This window comes from Adelges cooleyi, unplaced genomic scaffold (genome assembly GCF_023614345.1).
Source record: "Adelges cooleyi isolate 19-005CV unplaced genomic scaffold, UGA_ACOO_1.1 ACOO_flye_CR_arks_rails_tigmint_CR_PRNA_21, whole genome shotgun sequence".
Classification (NCBI taxonomy): Eukaryota; Metazoa; Arthropoda; class Insecta; order Hemiptera; family Adelgidae; genus Adelges; species Adelges cooleyi.
The window spans coordinates 11,147,615-11,166,992 of NW_026095871.1; the positions used below are offsets into that span (position 1 = coordinate 11,147,615).

The window sequence follows — 19,378 nt, forward strand, 5'->3', positions numbered from 1 at the left end:
GCCCGGGAAGTTATTTCGACGAATCGGAATAGTAGACTAGACTCGGCTATTACTCGAGATTCCAATCACGAATTCACATTTAATGTTTTAAAATATATTATTTATATTCCAGCTGCTTTTGATCCGTTAGAAAACCCAAAGCCTTATATAACGTAGTATACTGTATATAGATTGTTATTATACAATTGTTTCATAGAAAAAAAACATGCTATACCTACTACTATGATGGTCCATACTAACTACATTATTTCAAAATAAAACTGAATAAATACTTAATAAAATCTATTAAACGGGACTTTAGTATATTTTAATAATTTTCGAAAAAAAAAAAAAAATTTACTTCCATTCGATTGAAAATCTACACTTGCAATTTTTATTAATTTACATTGTTTTTGTTTAATTCTTCATTTTTAATACTTTTATCTGTATTATAGTAGTTTAAAAATACCGTTTGTCCTAAAAAACGATAAAAAAATATACGTTGGTCCAGTTTAAATTATTATGGTATATTCATTTAAATAACGAATAAACATTTTTAATTTTGGTTTTCTTACAAATGTAAATGTATGCAAATGTAACGGTTTATAATGAATCTATAGTTTTATTTTTTCTATCACACATAAGTAGCACCCTCCATTACCACTCCATAAATATCGTTGCCACTGTACAATGTTAGCTTGTAATTTTCTACGTTTAGAAATTTGTTTTTATTACTATGTAGTACTTAAGTATACGAAGGTTACGTGCGATTAAAATTGCATATGTAAATGTTATTGTTAATAATTGTATTATCTATAACTAATTATGTACTTTCGCTCATTATGTAAATATTAAATATACTTATTCAACTAGATATTTTTCATTGCAATTTTTTTTTACATAATTATTTCCAAAATAAATTCACTATCGTATATTAAATGTAAAAATGATCTAATTTTTTAATTTTTAAATAAATAAATTGTGAATAACGTAATAGTATTAAAAGTTAAAACTCTGCTTTATTTTAATTTTATTCTGACTAAAATATATTAAGTTAGGCGTTCGATTGTCTATTATTGTAATGGACAGGCCATAAAATAACCTATAGCCTAAAGGCACTTGGATAAAATCCTATTCAACAGCACAATAACATGACATATATATATTGGTAAAATTACTTTGTACAACCTTTCAATAGGACATTAAATATACTTTGATGGTACATTAAGAAGGCACTATAATACCTTTTTTATGCGTGTAAAAGATTTTTTTTCGTGTTTTCGCAACACTTAACAATTTTAGCTAATAACAGTATCAGTTAAACTGTAAAATATAAATAAAAATTCATGATCAAGAGTGTAACTAGATTTTTGAGATCGATTTTTATAAAACAATTTTGTAGTCCTAACCTAACCTAACTTGTAAGAGCTTGAAACTGACATATTACACATTAATTTGCAGATTTCCCCACTTAGTATTTATAGAATATTTATAATAACGGTATCAAAAAACTTTAAAAGAGTGAAGACGTTCACACAACAAATTAGTAAATTATTTTTAAGTCATATTTTTATTTTTTGTACAGCTAAAAATTTCGAGTTCAAATAATACTTTGAAAAATACAAACAAAACAGTTAAAAATGTAAGTTATATTTCATAAATACACACTTATGTTTGGATCCAAAAAAATGTTTTGGAAAATCGTTTGATCAAGGCTTTGTATCTAAACAATATTAGATAAACATAACTTACAATTACAACAATATAAAAACTTAAAAAGTTATGGAATCTTCAGATAAAAAAAAACCACACATCATTATACAAACAAACGTACTAGGAAAAAAATTTTTTTAGTAGATTGTTTTATAATTAAATATTTATTTACATTAGTTAAATTTTCTTGTGTAAACTTGTAGGTTTCATTTAATTTCAATTTATTCCCGTTTTCGTTTTTTCTTGTGTTTTTTTGATTTTTTTTTCGAACTGCCATCTGAACTCGAACTCTAAATAAAACAAAATAGATATATTTATTATTATTCATTTCAAAAAAAGAATGTTAACAGCATGTTTTTTTACTTACACTTGATGACGAAGTTGACGAATGCCTTTTTCTTTTCTTTTTCTTCTTTATGTCGCTAGACTTTTTTTTCTTTTTCTTTTTTTCAGATTTTATAGGCACATTGCTTTCAGTCTTTAATTCAGGTTTTGTGGCAACATTCGATGCAACTTTTAAGTCGTCACTGTCGTCATCTTCTGGTAAAAGATCATAAGTTTTTCCAGAATGACCCTATTAAAATGCAATCAATTTTTAAATAGTAAAATAAACAGTAAAAGTATGTAAGACGCTAACGGTATACCTTAAAACAATCCTTGGCTAAATGTCCACCAGTTCCACATTTTACACATTTTGTATTGTACACTGCGTCAAGCTGTATTGTTCGCTTGCCTTTCGAGTTTGGCTGAATTTTTCTTCTTTGTTCATCTTGGCTTAATTATTATAATATTCAAACATTAAAATTTATTTTTATTTATTTATTTTTAATTCATTACTTACAACATTTGAACTCCATTTGGATCCAAGTCTCGTCCACTGCCTTGATCGACTAATTTCATTGACAACGAAATTTTTCCATCGTCCTATAAAAAATTACACAATTACTCAAATGTTTGTAACTAAATACTTCAAATGTAACAAATGACATAATGAAAAGTTATATAATGTTCTTGTTTAAATATTTATAACAAAGATTTTTTCGTTTAAAGCTTTTAACACTATAGAAATACTTTTAACTTAATTTATACCGTTCCAATGACTTTGGCCCACACTTTGTCTCCTTTGGACAATACGTCTGTTGCGTCATCCACTGGCGCTCTAGACATTTGAGTACGATGTACCAGACCTTGTTGTTTATTTCCCGGTATTCTAATAAACGCTCCATAGTTTTGGACAGATGCCACCTTGATCAAATATTGTTTTAATTTACTGAACGTACAAAATACAATAATAAATATTATATAACTGGATTTGATTATAAAAAATTGAAATATACCTCAAATAACAAATGCATATATTATACAAACGTAAAAACACAATAATTTTTACTTATTCTTATTTTATGCTGTAAGTTACAAAACTAGCTGTTCCTAAATTTTAATAGTTATAATAATTTGTTCTTTGGGCTAAGCTACTATGATAATAGTAGAACATTATTACTAAAATTAACTAACCACCTTTCAAGACTGGGCACTATCTAGTTAGAAAGTGAAAAGTTAGTTTTATTAGTTAACTAGCGTAGAAAGTATAAGGTAACTTATGTGAATAAGTAATTTTTTTTTTAATTCTGAGTAATTGAACTATAATCAGTTAAAAAAATTAACTAGCTTGCTCAGTCTTATGGCATCTTCTCCATTTGCTGAGAGTTAGTAGAAGATAAAATGGCTAGGCTTGTTTGCTTAAGTAACATACCCATGTGTGATGTGGACTTGATGTCACAAAATCATATACACATACAATTAATCCGTAGCAGGTACTGTATACCTTTTATCTTGTTTTAACATAATAATAATGTTTGTGTGTACATAATATTTAGTAGTACCTACTACATTTCAAAAACTTACTTCTCCGATAAAAATATCATTAACGCTTATAGACATAGTGCAAAAAATGCACTTGTTAGCAATTGGTTTTTTTTTTTAATGCATATTTGTTGTTTCACTATAAAAATAATTACACATATTAAATTATACAATAACCACAGATTATATTATGACCTGTGTACAGTGTACTTAATAACTTAAAAGCTGTTATAATTACTGGACTCTGCAGTGTTTTGAGACAAGCGTGTTTAATGTTTAGTGTTTACATTCGGATTCGGTTATCATTATATATTGCTATCATTAATGAGAAGATAATAGTTCTACCATAGAATAAATATTATTATACGACCAAGGCTAATAATATTTTGATAGCATTCGACCATGATAAAAACTGATAACAATCTTTTTTTACGCAGAACTTATATTTTCATTGTTCTATTAAATACAAAATTGTTTTGTTCCTTTGTCGATTTATTATTGATCTTCTAAATAAATTAAGTGCTTAGTAAGTGATAAGTATTTTATTTATTATCATGTGTTCTCTCTAATTAAATTCAACGCACGATACTCTTGTTCAAAAGACTGCAAGTGCATTTTAAATAAATGCATTCATAAGGTAAACATATTATTATAATTAGTAACGCAAAAACATGTTTATATCGTAGGATAATCCGCTCAACTCACTTTTTAGTAGCGATATTTTTAACCCATGATTGTTTATAGGTAAAAAAAAAAAACAATGTTTCTTAATACGAAGTAATATGATTTTTTTTTTATTCTTTAGGATTTAGTACCTAGGTACTCATATCTATATAATATTTTTAACTCTTTAGAAATGTCTTGTCAATGGAGGACAAGCTGTATGGCCGCTTTGGCCATGTAAACAATCAAACAAAATTACCCGCCATCATGACTCCAGTCAATACGCTTTCCACTCACAGTGATTTTGGTTTGCCCGATGTTACAATCACATCACAGTTTACATCATTAAAACTGAATCCTGGTTATAACGATAGTGACGAAGAAGGTGATGGCCATTCGCATAGTTTTGTACTTTTAGATGAGAAAGAAAGGCTGAAGGTTTGTAATTAATTAATTTTTTTTTTTAGTTTAAGATTCTCAATAAAATTGTTTTTTTTTTTACTTTCCAGCTACCTAATGTAGAAACATTTGTAAAACGTCTCAATGGTTATAAGAATAATAGTCCTGTTAAGGTCATTTCAATATTTGGTAATACGGGCGATGGAAAATCTCATACACTGAATCAGTGCTTTTTTAGAGGAGCTGAAGTTTTTCGTACATCTTCGGAACAGAAGGCGTGTACCGTAGGTGTTTGGGTCGCATTTGATCCAACCTTGAACACATTATGTTTGGACACAGAAGGTTTTTCAGGGTCGGCTTTACACAACAAACAGCGAACTAGACTGCTTCTCAAGGTACACATATTTATAGCATTCAATTATAGGAGTGTTTGGAAAAAATGTGTTTAATTTTTAATATTTTGTTATTGCGTTCATTAAAAGAGGAATTAACTTAATAAACTAAATAACATATCAGATGATAGAAAAAAAATGAAAGCATTTGTTATTTTGGCATTGAACGTGACAAGTTTCTAGAGGCCAATCCAAACACTGATTATAGTGTATTTAAACTTTTATTCAACTTGATTTATTTTTTTAGGTTTTAGCTATATCGGATATAGTCATATATAGAGTAAAAGGCGAACGTTTGCAAGATGACATGTTCAATTTCCTTGGATCGGCGTCCAAGGCGTACATTAAGCATTTTAAAAAGGCTTTGAATGCTGTTAACTATCGTTCTGTCGACCCATTCAAATGTACCGATTCTATGCTAGGTCCTTCGTTGATCATATTTCATGAAACTAGAAATACTGAACCTCTTATATCTTGTGTGTAAAATAAATTATTATGTAGCTTAATCTGTGAATGTAATAGTAATTTTTTTTTATTATTATTCTATAAGGTAACGGTAAAAACGCCTCGGAACAAATACAAGATAGATTTCATGAATTGCAGCTTGATGTCGACGGCTTTGCTTCATTACGTTACATAGGTATCCAAACTATCGTTCCACCTACAGATTTTGGGCCAATTAGAGAGGTGATCCACGAAGAAATTTCTAATAACTCTGCTAGACCTCAACGATCCCCTCAAATTGTGTATCTCACGTTAAAGGTAAATTAAAAAAAAACTAATTTTATACTTCTTAGTAAAAAAATGTATTAACATAGCCGTTATTTGTAGGCATTAAATGATAAATTTACTGGTGTTATCAAAAATTCAGTTGAACCTCTATTCCCGGATCAGCACTTAACATGTCCAACCATATGCCAGTCTTGTGAGCAACGTTGTACAAATAGTGTTGGACACTTAAAAGATAACATTCCTCATTTTAATAATTCCAAATGCAGGTGAATGTTGATTCATCATGTTTAAATATATGATATATTGATAGTTTTTCTAAAAAATCTTCAAACTTCAAAAATTGTGTTCTTTTAGGTTTCAGTCTCAATTCGAAAACTCTGTTCACATATGTAAAGTTTGTGCGGATAATGGAAATCCTGTTGAAGTTACATCTAAATACATAAATGATAACCAAAACTCGTGGTTAAAATACGCTTTCTCTGGGTGAGTTTCACTATAAGTACATCGATAAATAAAAATGTATTCAACACTGTATGATTTAGATACATTATCGAGTGTCCAAAGTGTGGAATTATATATCGAAGTAAACAATACTGGTATGGCAACGATGATCCAGAAAGAACCGCTGTTTATTCAGAAACTCGACATATTTGGCCTGGCGTAAGTTGTTTCCTACCTAATAAAAATAAATATTTTAAATATGGTTACACGTCTTGGAGATGAATACAATTAATCGAGTCTTTTTAAACACAAAATTAAAAGTCAACTAGGTAAAATAAATTATGGTTTTTATTTTAAAAACAGAACTTTAAACGAAAAGTTATCCTTAAAAGCAATTTAAAAAGTATACTTGAGTTATATTTGTTGACAATATGTTTAACAGTTAGGAAATAATGAAGGTGTGTTATGCACTAGTTTAATACTGATGTATTTGCCAGGTAACACTTCTCTAGGTCAAAATAAACGATTACATAATATTTTCTAACATCTAACAATAATATTTGTTTTTACATATTATCTTTTATTTTATGTGATTAATATAATATTATGGTTTATACCATAAATTTGTGTCTAGATGGATTTGAAATCGTCTTCGAGCATGAATCCTGCTAGAAAAGTATTAGATGGTGTAACATATTTATCAGAAACCGTTGCCAGTGTTAGTTATGAACCTTCACGCTTGTTGTCTTCTTGGGTTGCTGATCAATTTGCACCAAAATATTGGAAGCCTAATGCAGAAATTAAGGTATAGAAATATGTCAAAACCAAAAGTTTATATTAAGTTTATTAAGTGAAAAATAACATTTTTTTTTTCAGGAATGCATAGTTTGTAAATTACAATTTTCCTCAACCTCCGTCAAACATCATTGCCGTGCTTGTGGAGAAGGAGTCTGCGATGAGTGTTCTAAACGATCTATGTGTGTGCCAGATAGAGGCTGGGATACGCCTGTACGAGTCTGTAACTTTTGTTATAAACGATCTGGTTAGTAAATTGTAATAATGTGACAGCACTTTTATTAGCTGCCAAATGAAAATTATAACCCAACTTATTTTGTACGAACAGGAAGCGTAAGTAGCAACTGTTCAGACTCGTCAAGTCGTGGAGAAGAAAACATTGTAAGTGCTAGAAAGTTTAGTGAAGCCGTGGTGAACACATTATCTTCAGTTGCTTCTGTTCTCGAATATCCAAAAAGTAAAGACCTTGTTTTCTTCTGTGTTGTAGCCATTATAAAATTGTATGACTTTATTTTAGATTTAATCAAAGACACAGCTAGACCGTCGTATTGGATACCCGACAGCGAAGCATTAGATTGTTGTGTGTGTAAAGCAGAGTTTGGGCCATTATTGATACTACACCATTGCCGAGGTTGTGGTAACGGCGTATGTGCGAGTTGTTCTAGCCATAGAAAACCTGTTCCACACAGAGGTTGGCCAAATCCCGTTCGAGTATGTGATCAATGCTCGAACCAAGATACATAAAATTACGTTTTAAAATATTTAAAAAGCGTTTAAAACAATTAGTAAAAGTACTTATGTCTTTGTAATGTAATCATACATTACATAGTACACGCTTGTGTACCCTTACAGAATATACTTGTTAAATTAAAATAATATGTTCAGTTAACAATAACAGTTTTTAAACAATAAGGACTAGTGGATTATTTTTAAACAACAATATGTGTGCTATGTAATTAATTGTTTTAATTTGTATTCTTTGCCAAATAAAAAGCACAAATAAGCAACTACCAAATATTAAAAGAATGTACATTACCTTGCCAAATTATTCTACATTGACCGACAATTTTCATCACTGTATAATGTAAATAATATAACAAAAAAAAAAACAAATTAATTTTCTGTGATAGGTAAATTATAAGTGCTAGTCTATAAGGGTTTCCCCGATTTCTTTGTGGTTCTATTAGCTTTACATAAAAACTTTTATTATTTTGTTGTACTTGTAAAAATTCTATAAGTAGTATTACTCATTAATGAGTAATTCATATATAACTATTGGTTATATTATTTCCATTCAAATGTAATAGTAACTTTTTATTTTATATTACGTAATGAATATTAATATTAATATTAATTGGATTCGTGGTATAGCTTTACTATCTATTAGCCAAATATATAATTGTAGTTGTTTAAAAAAAAAATTGTAGTAATTGGCTTTTTTTATGTATAATGTATCACTTAATAATTAATTATGTTAATAGTAAAGACATTTTAAACTTAATAATAGTACCAATTGTTTTTATAGTGACAATAGAGATATTTATTTATATTAATAATATATCTTTTGTCATATATATTTTAGCGCGTAAGCATTTTGTGTTTCATTGTGAGAAAAAATGTATTTCATTCAATTTGTTATATTTTTTCTGATAAACAATATAATATTGAACTATACTGTAATAAAAAAGAATTGTAATTCCTATATAATTTTTGTAATCATTTGTTAACATAACAAAAAAAATGAAATGTTTTTTTCTAACCCTTAACTGACAGATATAACTAATATTTTGTTAGCAATTTTATTTTGAAAGTAGTATTAAACCTTATATTTTATAATTCTCCAAATAATTTTTTTTTGTGTCCAAATACTGCTAATAGAAAGTTATACTTAAATGCTGGCTGTAATTCTAGGTTATTTTAATGTCTAAAACTGACGCTAAAAACATTAAAAAATATTTTTAAATGTTGCAGAGGAAAAAATAAAAAAAAACATGAAATATATTATATATACATATATTTTTTTTCAAGTATAGGAGTTTTTAAAAACAAGATTTTATTACTCTATACACAGCAAATAAATAATATTTAAAAACATCAGTAAAGCTTTCGGAAAATGGTTAAAAATACAAGGTATAAGTATAAAAAATTAATATAAAAAAGATTCTCGTTTCTGAGCAATGATATTACACTGAAAAAATAAATTTAATGTCGAGCTTTAACATGTACATAAGTATTAACTTGATATAAATCTCTGATGAGTTGTAAGTACAGAATAAAATATATATTAGAATGTAATAAGTAGGTGTTATAATAGTTTTGAACCGTGCAAATAGGCCATAAATTATTACTAAATTGTATTAAGATAAATGTAACAATACTCATTCAAAAACATGATATGAAATAAATTATAAGTTACAACTATTAATTTAGAATCAAGCAGTTAAAAGCTGATTTTGGAGTAGGTATTTATATATATATATTAATAATAAGTAGATTCTAAATTATTGCGAAAACGATAAAATTACGTTTATTATGGAAATTATTTTATGCAGCAATTCTGTGATTTTATAAATATGCATTTACAAAATGTGTAAGATAAATTATCACAGACTTGCACAAAAACTTTGTAATAAGTAATTTTATCGTTTTCACATTAAACTAGTCTACTAGAGACTACGGACTACCTCTAAATCGGTAAGTATAATAATTGTTTAATGGCGTAGGCACAAAATATAGACCATATGGTATATCTGTATTGTGTATCTACACGAGGTCAACGCATCAGCCTTCGCATGAATTTAAAATACTTTACTTAAGTTGTTGCTGTATTCGATCAAATCAAACCTTTTCCCTTCTCCGTTATTGTAACTATTCGTGCCTAAAAATAATACGCGGATAAAATACGTCGATAGGTAGGTACAGCTAGAATAAAATGGCGTGAATCCTTAAAAAAAAATCAAATTAATAATAATAATTGGCCTTGCTCTACAATAATTATTGTTTTTGGACTGTTTGTACTGCATATTAAATAATAATAAAAATAATATATAAAAACAAATATTAAATAACAATATCTAAGTATAGGTATATCTATATAAATAAAAATAAAGCAACTTATAAAATATTAGTTGTCACGAACACGCCACACTATTTATATACATACAGGTAGGTATTATTGGGATTTCTAAATTGAACAATCAATTATTGTAAATCGACAGCAGTTGCCACATATAAGAATACACAGAGTGGTAGGTACGTATGTGATTTACAATAGAAACACAACGTTTTCTCCTTGTTCCAAGTGTAATGCCACTTTGTCGCTGGACGTCGCTCGGTCCGCCGGTCCAGACAACATGGCCGTAGCGAAAGTCAAGACGATTCCGAAAGCTGCTGTGTACAAACCCGAACCTGTTGAAAAAAAAACAAACGCACAGAAAATGTTATTTTTTAATTTAACAATTACCACGTCATGCGGATCATAACTCGCATAATATGGATGGCTTAGTGTACACTTGTTATAAGTCACAAAATTGAAATTGTTCAAGAGAGCAAATTACATTTTTTATTTTAATAATAATAACGTTCAAATTGTTTTAGAAGATAAGTTTTAATACGCACCCATTACGCAATTTGCCGAAACGAAAGGCTCAGCTTGAGTTCCACACAGCATGACCACGCGTTCTGAACCCCATCCGGCCGCAAAACAAATTACTCCCATCATGTAGAGCAGACCTGGAAACGATAGGATTGTGAAAACACTTGATCGACAAAAAACATATTATAACGTTTTTAACAGATCTAAATCCAAGTATATATAGGTACCCGAAAGTCCTTGGCCGGACCCGGCTAATCCGAATACGCTTTTTCTGCGAATGGACTGTTTGCAAAAACTGCAGACGGCCATAACGGACATGACAAAGCTGATAAAAACACCGGCCGACATCAGAACAATGGCGATCTTCCAGGGTGTAGGAAACATGTACGAGTCGGTGGCTAACCCGTCAACGGCAAAAGAACCACAGTGCTGGTCTCCATTGATTTTCTTACATCTGTAGTATATGCCCACCGAAGGCCGGCAGCGAACATCGTACAGCTCGGTTTCATTTTCTATGTTTTAGGCACGATTAATATACAGGTACATTACACGATCCGTGTTAATAGTGAAAACTAATAAGTAGGTACAAGACAGTCGACTTACTCAACTCCAGTACTTTAGACGAAGGACATTCGTAATCGGTAGGGCCGACCAGCCATTGTGGCGAATAAATGGCCGTGAAAAGCGAACAAGTGGATACCAAACTCAAAACAACCCATAACAGACTTTTGGCAGTCAGAATGAAGTACATCCTTTCGATCTACAAACAAACAAAAAACAAAATTACATATTCGAAAACAAATTTGTTAGTATTTTACTATATGGTATAAAATGAACAATTAAATAATAGATCTTATAAATAGAATTTATAAATTACACTCTCACGACCAATGCAGTACATACAATAATTTTACTGGTAAGTATGTAGTAATCCTATACGTTTGAATTAATACTTTACTTTGTTATTAATTTATGTGACCTTAGCTGTTATTTTTATACAATTCTATTTGCAAGCATTCTGTCTTGGTAATTAATTATAAGTTGTGAGGGGGATATCAATTTAAACATGAAATCCATTAGCGGAAATACACGACAACAATAATTATAAGAATATTGCTCGATTTGGAAAATGGAACTCGTATGTCAGAAAAATAATCATGGAACACAATGTAGAAATACTGGGATTGGGGAGAAAATAGTCTGTGAAATAGTGAAGCGAAGAGGGGATCGTTGGATGGCAATAAAAAAAAGTCAAGAAAACTACATTACCATTATTTCGAATGTATAGGGGAGAATTGTAATCAGAAAAAATGGATCACGAGGGAACATTACAATGGGTTCTATAGCTACTATATACCCCCATGAACTTTTTGAAACCATAATAGAAATAATAAAAATACTCCGATCATTCATTTTATTAGCACCATTTTTTTATTAAGTATTCATAACACATATAGGCCCACATGAAATATTGTTATTCTCATAAATCCTGAGGTAGTACAGTGTTTATTGTTAATACCTCATTTTCTACATATTATAATCCCACACATGTGAAGTCAGCCACCCTAATCCTCACTTTCAAAAATACTTCTCAATCAGTCACCATCTCCTCTCCGTCCACTCAAATCTCTTCCCCGTCTAACACACATTTCTGTCGGTGCTCGAGTACTATAAATTAACCTCATTATAAGGCCATGTGTCTCTTATCCAAATTATATTCAATATAATCACAGAATTCTATTCTTACACTCCATAAACATAGGACGAAGATAAAAGTGTTCATTTTTAATAATATTATGGAAACAGAAAATATTTTCGACATCTACTTCTAATATGAAAACGTCTTTTGGGTAATGTTAATTAAATATAAATTAAAACTTATGAATATTTTCTATTTCCAGCAATCAGATAATCATTGGGATAATATTATGCAGCCCGAGACTGCCATATTGTGCATTGCGTTTAATCTCAACTGCAACTTAAGATACTTCTATATTGCACGTTTGATATAAATCAATATATAATTAACCGACTTTTCGGTATAACATTGATTTTATCAATTATATACGAAAGACTAAAATAGCTTTCTATCTTTGTTGGAATTTGGACGAAAACAGATATATATTATATTTTACGGTAAAACGCACAGCTACAGCAACGACAGTTAATAGTTGTGTATGTATACAATATATACATATGTGTATTACTTGGTGTACGTCATTGTCGGAAACATCTCGCCAGACACCTTATTTCGGGGTTAAATATAGAGATAACGATGTAACGAGTAAAAAAAATAGACCACACATAGTTAGGAAAAGTTCATCAAACAACACCCATAGAGGAAAAGAGCTTTGTGTCGAGGTGTAATATTTAAAAGTGCACTCCTCCTCTTTGTGGTAATATTTACCACTTTGGTAAATATTTAAAAAATTAAACTGTTATATGCTTTGACTTTGCGAAAAAGGGTAATTAATTTTATAATGCAGTTTTTAAGGCGTAGAACTTACGGTCTAATAATTTAACTTTTATTTTTTCATGGGTCTGTTGGACAGGCCTATTATAATAATAAATTAAAACTGCATTTTAAAACTGAATTTTCTTGTAGGATCTTTGTGGTCTGCGTTTGAAATTTCGATGTATCAATGTTTAAAAGTACCAACAGAAGTTTAGAATACCAATAGTTTACCCAGGTTTTCTTTTGTCACCTGTTTTAGCATGTCTTTAACATACAAATTATAAAACTATTTAGAATTAGCCAACCATTATGATTTTATGTAGACTGTATACTAGTTTTTTTTAGAAAATTGGACAACCACGATTTTATAGTACAAAAATTATTACAATTTTTGACAGTCCTACAATAATTTGACTATCCTACAATGACAAATATTAATAATCTAAATTCTAAACGATTAATTTACAAAAAGTATTAGCTAGTTAATGAGTAAAATTTAAACTATATTTTATACAAGACAAGTCTTAGTTACAAAATATATGATAAGTAAAAAACGGTTATAAATACAAAGCAATTTTTAAAGACATTAGTGATATAATATATTATATCATGCTGTTCAAAATGTGTAGTAATTTAAATTAAATGCCTCCCCACTCGTCTGCATGTCCAGCGGATAGCTAATTTCTCAGACATCATATACCGCTTTCGCTTTTGTATGCCCATAAAAAAAAATAGAAGTATAATTATATTTAAAAGTATTCGGCTTATGGGTGTGTACGAATCGTTCACGTACTTTAAATAAATTGTGTGGTGACTAATTTAAAAAAAACCACATAATTGTCATATAAAATACAAATTTTCATTGAAGCTGAAAATTCCGAGCACTATTAAATAGATGCATCAACATTTTTTTCGCAGTCATTATTAACTGAGTGACGAAAACAAAAAGGGTAAACTGATTTTTATACAATTTTACAAAAAATCAAAATGGAAATTTTTTTTTTGATGTGTTCTATTTGTGTGCGGCGTTCACTATTTTTTTTTCAATATCTCTTTCAGAAAAAGATAAACAATTGTAAAACGAATACAGATAGAAAAACAGTTCCATCTTTATCCTAAGGGCACGTGGGACAGGGGCCCAGGGTCCCTGCCTGAAGGAAGCAGCGAATAATACAATTTACATTTTAAAATTTTTTTTCTTAAAGGGCCTCTAAACTATGTGTGCCCAAGGGCTTCTGCATAGCCTACGACGTCTCTGTAGAAAAGTGTTGATTGATAAATATTTTATGATCAAAAACTTGGTTTAGTCATGTACCCTATTGGTTCTCATTACTTCAAACTCTGTCGGCAATTTTTTTATGTAATAAACGGTAATTACTAATTTATTGTTCTCAAGAGAAACTCGAATAAAATTAAAGTAAAGTGCCTTCTTACAAACGAATGGTTTTAAAACTATCTCTCAAAATGTACAGTTTATATTATATAACACCGGAGCATGTAAAAAAAAAACATAATAAAAAAAATGTTTCAATGAAAAAAATAAACCGCCCACGGGATTTCGTTGAGATCGAATACTTGTGCAAAAGCGATGACAGTTAAATTAATACATCAAAACAGATGTTATACACAGTACACAATGCGCTTACTGCTCAACGTACCATAGTGTTTGTTTACCAGATTAATGAAGACCATATTATATCTTTATACATAAAATCACAACAATAAAAAATTGCTTTATTAGAATATTTATAAACGGCGTTATTAAAAGTATTTTTACATTGTTCTTATTATTGCTCTTTAAGGATTGTTTCTTTTTGTTGAGTTTATCGAGAACCCACAGTATATAATATATACCTAATATTATATGCACAGCGTGCCGTCTCCCAGAATATCAAATTAACGGGTATGCATGATGCTACTATACCACGAATTTTCTTTCATAGAATAATAAATATACCTACACATAATACCTACCTAATAACGTTATTATGTAGTTCGTATAATATAGTATAGATACCATATAAAATATTAATTTACTCGGCGCGAGGGTGTAATAATGGTGAAATAAAACAATAATTCTAAACGCGTTACGGTCGACTTCCTGTTGGCCATTTTTCGTTTTTGATGGTCGCGTACGAAAAACAAACCACTGTAATAATTGTTAAGTATCGAATGTACACTGAATAGATTGTAAATGCACACTAAAATAATGACATTCTCTAAAACATAAACATATTCACTTACGGGTTACAAGTTACAACAGTTAACGATACAACAAACAAACATTGCAGTGTAATTATATAAAAATATCTGAAACGGAAGAAATGATAAAACATAAAAAAAATAGATAAAATATTGCCTGAACAGACTGGACACCCCCCCCCCCACCCCACAAAAAACTATTCCAAAATACGGTACTGAAGAGGAAGTTTGATTGAGACTTTTTAACACGTTGTTTAATTAATTTATACAAATTTTCAACGAAAAACTATTGGCCATTTAAAATATCAGAAAACGAGAGTAGTCATCAGTCGGTGGTAGTATTGGTCGTCACTGATTAATAATATAATTATTATTATGAAGCACGTCTAGAGGTTATGGTTCGACAACATTTTGAGCTTCCGTTTGGTATTTTCTAAAAATACCCTGTGCTTTGTACATATACATGTATTCTCCCATACGACGCTTGTTGGATGAATAATAAACTCATGTTTGGGAACCATATGGATTCATTCCAAAATCATGTGAACTATAATTATTTTCGTTTGTAGCATAAAGACAATACCGAAACACCGCATGAAATTACTACCTGCTCGTCTGATGGTTGTACTTATCTGTATAGTAATGTTGGTTATAATGAATGAAGGTTTGACCTCGGAACTTGAGGTTTGGGTGAACGCATAGGGTGACTTCGTGTGATGAGTCACAGAGATTCGTGTAATGAATTATTATTACATTTTTTTTTTATATATACACTGCAGTCGTTTAAAAATATGAGGGCGACGACGATAGCACACCTATTTTTGACATTCGGTTTTGCGGTAGTGTGTCGAATGTTATGGTAAAATAAGAGGGTGGTGAATGAAGAGGGTGTGTTACTATATATAATATTTATATATACACAGGTCTATACTCTATAACTGTGGGTGGCATCCCGAGTTTAGATAACGCAAGAGTCAATATTTTCTGTCGAGGTTATCTGATCCCAGTATGGTGAGGGGAAAATGCTATAAAACGTTTATAATTTGCAAAACGTGATCAAATTATAATAATGCATTAGATAAAATCACTAAAAACGACTACAGTCTACAATATATACAGACATTTCGATGTTAATCAGTTTTATTCACATGTATGTAAACTGATAGTTATGGATCATTGTATTTGTTCGGATAATAATTCCATTTCGTCTATAAGTAATTCTAATATGTTAAAATTAGCTTAAAGAAGTTAAAACATCGAATTTGGTAGTATCGCCTATAGTTTTTCCATATTCTAATTATAATGAAAAATGTATTAATTAAATAGCTTTATTAAACGAATCAAAGTCACAATTACTAATTACGAATTATAAGCAAAATAATATACATAGTTTAACAAAACTCATTAAAATCACAGCATAAGTTGCAAGGTGTACTGTACTCTGTACTGTTATCGCTGAAGTGATAACAAGTTTCGATCTCAATTTATATTCTTATATGAGATATACTCTCTCTTTCATCGATGCGCGGACCAGTATAATTAGTAGTTTTACCTTAATAAGCGGTATTAGAAAATACATTTGTTATACACATGTACATACATCGTACACGAAGACTAATTAAAAACGTCAAATATACAATTATTTTTAGGACAGTTTTAAAATAGAAAATAGTAGTGTCATGTGTATTCTTGTGTCGGTTTAAAAACAATATACCTATTTTGTATTATAACTATGCTGTACAAACAATAACTGGTACTATTATTATAAGTATATAAATATGCGACTTCATCCAACATACGCATAATAAACTGCGGACTTCACGATTATCTCAGTTCAGCTATACTCAATTTATAAAACAAATTACAATTTATTAACTGATAAAAACTAATCGCGATTACTTATCTACAGCTATTGCGTTAGTTTTGTATACACGCACCGTTCTGTTATTATTTAGTTAAACACGGCTGATTTTCGTTTAATTGTTATACTACTTTATCAATTAATAATAATAACAATAATACACAAATTACTATGGCAATTGTTACTTTAAATAACCCGACTATACAGGTGAATATTTTCTCACTAATCAAATTTCGTTGCGGTATTGACAAAGCCAAAAGATCACTAACCTAACTTGTCGCCAAGAGAAACCGACGGACCCATAATGCCGGGTAAGCCTTGAATTAATTTAGTCGTGTGTGTGTGTGTATAAATGTAAATGTGTATTTATATTATAATAGGTAAAGTGTGCATCAATAATAAATATATATCTAAATTATCTGATTTCCTTTGACGTCCTAATATCAGTACTATTTTAATGATTTATTTCATTGAAGTCTGTTTATTAACAATAATAATAGAGATAACTATGTGGTTGACATAATGTACATAAATACATATTCTTGTTTACAACACTATTCAATCGCAATAAATTGTTATGTTTAGTCAAAACATTAATAACAATTGTATTATCAAGTGACCACAAAACACATATTTTTTTAAATATTATGTATTAATTCATGCAAATTATTTTAACAACAACAAACTTAGGATTCTTAATGTTATATTATTATTCCTATTTATACGTCACAATATATAAATATAGGTAACTCCTAGAGAATATCATTTATGTAAATTGCATGCGATGACTTTCAATTTTTAAATCGTATCTCGATAAACCTTTTTTGAATATTGTTATTATTCTTTTACTCGGAACAAAACAACTTAAAACACGACTGTCCCGTAAAGCATAAATCACTTAAAAATATAAATAACTTGTTTAATATAAATTATGTTAGGTAGGTAAGGTACCTAACCCTTTACTTGTAAAATATTCCCTACTCGAAAACGTGTAACTTGCGATGAAATAAAACATTCGGTTTTAAAGAGATTAACGAGGATTACAACAGGAAATGATAAATCAAAATACAGTTTTTCTAAATAAGTTTATCCTTTTGATACTCCACAGCTGAGCTGGTGAATAATCTTTATGTAACACTTTACTAACATAATATTAACTGTAAAGTGTATACAACAGTCTCCTTGTTATTATTATTATTATTTAACAATTCGGACCTATCGCACAGTGCTAAAAACAACATATTATTGACTATTGTCACAAAATATCAATTTGTTGAACGAATGAAAATAAAAATACTAATAGATGTGACCTAACAGGTGACGAACCTCAACGTGCTCGACCGTAATAATACTCGTATAAAAACGCTGACTTTCAATTATTATTATTAATATTGTTGTGATAGCGCAATAGGATATGATAAGTGTTCTTTTTTACGTTTCTCAATGTTTATTGTTTTTAGTATATTAATTATTTTACTAACCTACTAATTTCGATTATCGTTCCCAGTTTTGGTCCAATTCACAATTTATTGTTATTATGATTAATCATATTATTGTTTATTAATTTATATTTCTTGTCGCTCACCGACTAAGATATATCGTTCATTATTTTTTTCATTTTACAATAAATTGACTGGAGTAAACCAATTAAATTAATGTCTACATATATTTTGATTTTTAATGTTTGAGGAATCTCTAAATAATTAGTTATAGTTACTCTCTAATGCGACCGGCACCGGTATTACTATCGAAAACGACCACGAGAAAGAGATAAGACGTTAGGTTTGATTTAAATTTCTCACAGCTCATCATTTTTTTTTTATAAAATAGCGACAAAAAAAATTACCAAACATTATTTGGCGTTATTATATAATTAGTTAATAATTGTTATTATACCACGCGTTTCAATTACCTTACTAGACTACGACAATATAATCCTATGGTGATTCCTGGAGCGTTTTATATCAGACCAAATCGGGTTATTTTTTCCAAAGCTCAGAGGTCCATTATTGTAATAATATATTGACAACAATATTTTAACGTTTTCACGTCAACACAAAATTGGCGCGCACATCCGAGAAAAAATTTCGTTTTTTGGAAAAAAAAAAAAACAGCGAAAGTATAGCAGAGCATAAATTGGAGTATTGTAATTTTGTAGTTTAAAAATAAAATTATGTATCTCAACACACAATGGGCAACGGACGACACGACGCGAACGAGCGACTGCACCGAATGAATGGGTTAGTGCCTTAGTGGTTATTCGACGGTCTGACTGCTGGCTGCGCTTC

At 29.6% G+C, this 19,378-nt stretch overlaps 4 protein-coding genes across 5 annotated transcripts in view; 2 read left to right on the plus strand and 2 right to left on the minus strand.

The window, feature by feature from the left end:
* LOC126834073 (homeotic protein deformed-like) overlaps positions 1-290 on the plus strand; it is a 9,058-nt gene extending 8,768 nt beyond the window's left edge. Inside the window, exon 3 of the mRNA XM_050565713.1 lies at positions 1-290. This exon is cut by the window's left edge and continues 880 nt beyond it. Within this exon, the coding sequence (XP_050421670.1) occupies positions 1-32 (32 nt within the window). The 3' untranslated portion in view covers positions 33-290.
* A 1,282-nt stretch (positions 291-1,572) lies between these two features.
* On the minus strand, positions 1,573-3,851 carry LOC126834492 (zinc finger CCHC domain-containing protein 17-like). Its single transcript, XM_050566444.1, has 6 exons — positions 3,598-3,851; positions 2,782-2,937; positions 2,534-2,616; positions 2,337-2,466; positions 2,060-2,266; positions 1,573-1,982 (listed from the first exon to the last, which is right to left on the minus strand). Exons 1-6 carry the CDS (start codon positions 3,631-3,633, stop codon positions 1,914-1,916), a joined length of 681 nt encoding a protein of 226 aa, XP_050422401.1. The 5' UTR covers positions 3,634-3,851; the 3' UTR covers positions 1,573-1,913.
* A 143-nt stretch (positions 3,852-3,994) lies between these two features.
* On the plus strand, positions 3,995-8,446 carry LOC126834230 (zinc finger FYVE domain-containing protein 1-like). Of its 2 annotated transcripts, none has more exons than XM_050566005.1 (12): positions 3,995-4,192; positions 4,410-4,656; positions 4,728-5,012; positions 5,257-5,485; positions 5,560-5,771; positions 5,841-6,007; positions 6,096-6,224; positions 6,284-6,401; positions 6,817-6,987; positions 7,059-7,224; positions 7,306-7,434; positions 7,495-8,429. In XM_050566005.1, exons 2-12 carry the CDS (start codon positions 4,423-4,425, stop codon positions 7,719-7,721), a joined length of 2,067 nt encoding a protein of 688 aa, XP_050421962.1. In that variant the 5' UTR covers positions 3,995-4,192; positions 4,410-4,422; the 3' UTR covers positions 7,722-8,429. The 2 variants fall into 2 exon arrangements, with proteins under 2 accessions (XP_050421962.1, XP_050421961.1); XM_050566004.1 differs by lacking the exon at positions 3,995-4,192 and adding an exon at positions 4,216-4,332 and having other exon boundaries at positions 7,495-8,446.
* Positions 8,447-9,373: 927 nt separating this feature from the next.
* LOC126834822 (LHFPL tetraspan subfamily member 2 protein) lies at positions 9,374-19,378 on the minus strand. Its single transcript, XM_050567005.1, has 5 exons — positions 19,003-19,378; positions 11,176-11,332; positions 10,800-11,084; positions 10,596-10,709; positions 9,374-10,385 (listed from the first exon to the last, which is right to left on the minus strand). Exons 2-5 carry the CDS (start codon positions 11,321-11,323, stop codon positions 10,243-10,245), a joined length of 690 nt encoding a protein of 229 aa, XP_050422962.1. The 5' UTR covers positions 11,324-11,332; positions 19,003-19,378; the 3' UTR covers positions 9,374-10,242.